The sequence below is a fragment of the Orycteropus afer genome, unplaced genomic scaffold, assembly GCF_000298275.1.
Source record: "Orycteropus afer afer isolate SDZICR_OR568_19922 unplaced genomic scaffold, OryAfe1.0 scaffold00111, whole genome shotgun sequence".
NCBI lineage: Eukaryota > Metazoa > Chordata > Mammalia > Tubulidentata > Orycteropodidae > Orycteropus > Orycteropus afer.
The window spans coordinates 6,408,054-6,412,785 of NW_006921698.1; the positions used below are offsets into that span (position 1 = coordinate 6,408,054).

The following is a 4,732-nucleotide window of genomic DNA, read 5'->3' on the forward strand; positions in this document are numbered from 1 at the left end:
AGAATGGCCAGACTTCGTCTCACTTATTTTGGTCATGTTGTAAGAAGGGACCATTCCCTGGAGAAGGATGTCATGCTTGGTAGGGTGGAGGGTCAACGAGATGGATTGACATGGTGGCTGCAATGATGGGCTCAAGTATAGTAGCGATTGTGGGGCTGGAGTGGGATCGGGCAGTGTTTCGTTCTGCTGTGCATGGGGTCTCTATGAGTCAGAAATGACTCAACGGTACTTATCAACAACAACAATGTTCAGAATAAATGTACACTGTCTCCTTAAACAATTATTAGCTAATTGCATACACTCTGTGTTTGTGGCACATAAATTCACACTTAATGTCAGTATTATTGTTTTAATCATCACACTAGTTGTGGTATTTAGAAGGAAGATGGGGCAATCTACTTCCGTAGTGATACTACCTCGGAAATCCAAGGAGGGGCTGCTATGAGTCGGGTCCGACTCGATGGCACATAACAACAACAACAAGTTGTGGTATATGTTGGGCTGCTTATTGTCTCGTGTATGGGTGTCACATCCCTCCAACTGATTACAGGCGAGGCTCCTTGAGGACCAGAACCATGTCATCCTTTGGTAGAGTACTAAGTATACTCTGACCAAAACAAACCAACCAACCCATTGCCTTCAAGTCCATGCAGACTCATAGTGACCAAACATGACAGGGTAGAACTGCTCTACAGAGTTTCCAAGGCTGTAAATCTTTACAGAAACTGGCTGCCTGCCACATCTCCTGCAGAGAGGCTGGTGGGTTTGAACCACAAACATTTTGGTTAGCAGCCAAGTACTTTAACCAGCACATACCAGGGGTCCTACATATACTGCCAGTGGTCCATAAATATTTGATGACAAACTCCCTAAAATTACATGTGTTTTGGGTGAATATTATTGGGTCAGCTCTTAGGAACAGACTAAAGCCTACCAAGGCAAACAGGATCGGGCCCTTGCAAATCTTAATAGGCTCATCCAGTGCCTGTGGATTCCTAGTCCTCTCCTGCTTCAGGGTTTATGTATTGCTACTTCTTCCAATTCTTCTTCTCTTCACCAGTTAAGTCCTACTCATCCATTAACACTCAGTTCAAACCACTTCTTCAATGAAGCTCTTCCTAGCCTCTAAAGCAGGTTATATGCCTATTACACACTCTAACAGGACATCTTTTCTGGGACCCTTTTCACAACTGAAATGAAATCATTGTGAATCTGTTCTTTGATATCCATGTTAGGCAGATGGATGACTCCTGTGCTCTGGGCCTTCTGGTATTCATACTCCTATGCAATCTCCTCCTCTTGAATGTGGGCTGGATCTAATGACTTACTTCTAACCAATGGAATACAGCAAAAATTATAGAATATTTTATTTTGTAATTTTTAAAATAGGAGCTCTGGTAGTGTAATGCCTAAGGCACTTGACTGCTAACCAGAAGGCTGGCGGTTCAAACCCACCAGCCACTCCTCGGAAGGAAGATGGGGCAATCTACTTCTGTAGTGATGCTGCCTCAGAAACCCAAGGAGGGGTCGCTATGAGTCGGGTCCGACTCTACGGCACATAACAACAACAACAATTTTTAAAATAGACATTTTAATACTATTTTAAAAAGTGATGGGATGTCCCTTCCTTGATTAGGTTACAAAAGATGACAAAGTCCTATCTTGCTAATAGACTGCTCTCTTGCTGGCTTTGACGATGCAAGCCGCTATGTTGGAGAGGCCTACATGGCAAGGAACTTAGGGTAGCCTAAAATCAACAGCCAGCAAGGAACTAAGACCCTCAGTCCAACAACTCATAAGGAATGGAATTCTCCCAACCACAGGTGAGCCTGGAAGTAGATTCTGCCTAGCTGAAATCTGAGATGACAGGTAACCCCATCTCGATAGCAGCTTTATTTGAAACTGAGGCAGAGGACCCATAAGCCTGTGAATTCCAGACCCATAGAAACTATGAGATAATGTGTACTGTTTTAAGCCTCTGACTTTTGGGGTGATCCATTATGCAGCAATAGATAACTATCTAAATGCCACTTCCTTTCCCTAGCACAGTGCTTTGCACTTAACAGATTCCTGAATATTTCTGACTGAATTAATTAATAAATGACAACTTAATATTAGTTCAAATTTTAAGGGAAAAGAAAGAAAATTAGTTGATCAATTACTCATATTTTCAAAATGTCAAAGATCAATTAAACAAAATTCATTATTTTCTCCAGGGCATATCCATTCTTATCCTAGCTCACCACTATTCTCACAAAAAAACAAAATCAAAACTCACCATGACAAAACAACAAAAGAAACTCTACACACACAACAGCAATCAAAACAAGGTACATGAACCATGGCCTCACCTACCCTGAGACCAGAAGAACTAGACAATGCCTAACTACAATGCTGACTGTCCTCATCAGGGACAGACAGATAGAATGGGAGGGAAAATGCAGAACAAAACTTATAATCTAATAAAAAAAATCTGATAATAGAGACCCCTGAGACTATCACCCTGAGATACTCTACAATTTTAACTGAAACTACTCCTAGAGGTCACCTTTCAGCTAAATCACAGACTGGCTCATGAAATAAACAGTATCACCAATGAGTGCAGAGCTCCTTTAAAAAAAAATCACCTATATGAGACTCAATGGTCAATCCTAAAGCAAAGATAAGAAAGTAAGGAAAAACTAGATTAATGGAACTGGAACAACCAGAACAGAAATAATGAGATTGTTGACACACTATGAAAAATGCAACCAATGTCACTGAACATTATGTGTAGAACTTGTTAAACGGAAACCTAATTTGTTGTGTAAACTTTCACCAAAAACACAAAATATTATTTTTTAAAAAATAGTGGTACAAAAAGTCTAGTGCAGTAGGTATTTCAATATACAGTATACACAATATTGTATTCTGAAAAGTAATACAGTTACAGATGAGAGAAATCTTGGAAATGATGTTTTTATTTCTCCTAAAAATTACCGACTCTAAGGGTTAAGTTGTAAAGAAAAGCATTAAAAAAAAAAAAAATACGAGCCAGATCACTACTTTTCTGGCTCAGTTTGCCACGTGCAGGAAGAGAGCTTGCTCCATTTAGGAGAAACGTTTAGACTTCGCTCAAACGTCGGGGAAATCTAAGAAAGCGTCGTACTAAGTCGATCTCGCCACGGAAAACTCTTCAAGGTCCTAATATTTAAGGTCAAACCCCTCTCGACAGTCTGGGAGCCACCGGGGCGCATTTCGCTGCCCTGATCTGCAGGGTAGCCCCGACTCTTCTCTCCCACCCCGCAGTCCGCCCTGCCGACTCACCCCCGAAGCAGCAAGCCACGAAGCTTGAAGGCTGAGACCGTCCGGCTCCGAACCCGATCCGGAGCCATGTTTGCCTTTTGGCGCCAAAGCCGCGGGTCCGCCCCTTCCGCCGCCTTTGCCCCAGGCTCCGGCAGAGCCTACCCAGCTGCTTCCGCCACCTGACGGGCTGCTGCCTGATACCCTAGAGGCTGGGAACAGAGAGGACATTGCATTCATTTGTTGCCCGAGAGGGACGTTTGAGAGCATCCTTTCCTGGTATCTCATTGGGAGTGTGAGTCCCTTATCCCAAGTGCATCACTGAGCCACTCAACGCTCTCAAGCTGCCCTAGACTCTCTGTGTGACTCCGGTCCTGCTCATTTCAGACCCAGGCCCTGCCTTCCTTTTCCCGCAGAGACAGCCGCTGAGGCTGCGGGAGGAACCGGGATGACAGGACGGAGGGGCTGTGTGTTCACGTTCTCTGCTTCCACCCAGGCCCGTGTTACCCCCTGGAAGTTATCTGATGTAGTCACTCGGTGTCCCCTGACATTCACTCATAGCTGTTATTATCGTTCCCATGCACTCATTCCGCACCCCCTCCCCCAAATATAAAACTTACCTTGACTTTTTACAATAGTGAACTAACACAATATATGTCCTTCTGTGTTTGACTTATTTTACTCAGCATAATGCCCTCAAAGTTCATCCATATTGTAAGGTTCGGTGCTGGGAGAGAGAAACCAGGCCGGCAGAGTTCTGAAAGTTTATTAAAGCATCTGCATGCAGTCGGGCTGAGACCACAATGGTGCCAGCCAGGGCTGGGCTCAACAATGCATCAGTGCTGAGCTGGAGAAGTTGGGAGGTTTAAGTAGGGTGGCAGGAAGTTTATCAGCAGTTGTATTGTATGAGAGCAGACCACAGCTGTCTTGGTAGGAATAGGCAAGACTGCGGATGTTCTTCTGTGTTCTTGGAACTGTAAGCTTCAGTCGTTCTTTGTGGTTCTGTCTTGTCTACCCGGGCTGTGATCACTGTCCTGTTACTCAATTTAATTTTTGGAAAGAAAAAGTATTAGGATTAAGGCATGAAAATAACATGAGAATTCTAAGTCAAGGCTTATACCATATCTATCACACATTATGCAGTGTTTCACAGATTCTACATTATTCTTTAGCATTGCATAGTATTCCATTCTGTGTATTTGTATCATAGTTTGGTTGTCCCACCCAGTTTTTTGAGTGCTTCTATGTGCCAAGCAGGAGTGCTGGTGGTATAATGGTTAAGGCATTTGGCTGCTAACCAAAAGGTGAGTGAGTTGAACCCATCAGCTGCTCCATGGGAGAAAGATGAGGCAGTCTGCTTTCATAAAGATTTACAGCCTAAGAAACTCAATGTTGTTGTTAGGTGCCGTCGAGTCATTTCTGACTCATAGCAACCCCACGCACAGCAGAA

The 4,732-nt window shown here is 43.5% G+C and overlaps 1 protein-coding gene across 1 annotated transcript in view; it reads right to left on the reverse strand.

Annotated features, from left to right (window-relative positions):
• Positions 1–3,374, reverse strand: part of POLE2 (DNA polymerase epsilon 2, accessory subunit) — a 57,613-nt gene extending 54,239 nt beyond the window's left edge. The window contains exon 1 of the mRNA XM_007943676.2: positions 3,307–3,374. Coding sequence (XP_007941867.1) covers positions 3,307–3,374 — 68 coding nt within the window. The remainder of the gene's footprint in view (positions 1–3,306) is intronic.
• Between the last annotated feature and the right edge of the window lie 1,358 nt (positions 3,375–4,732).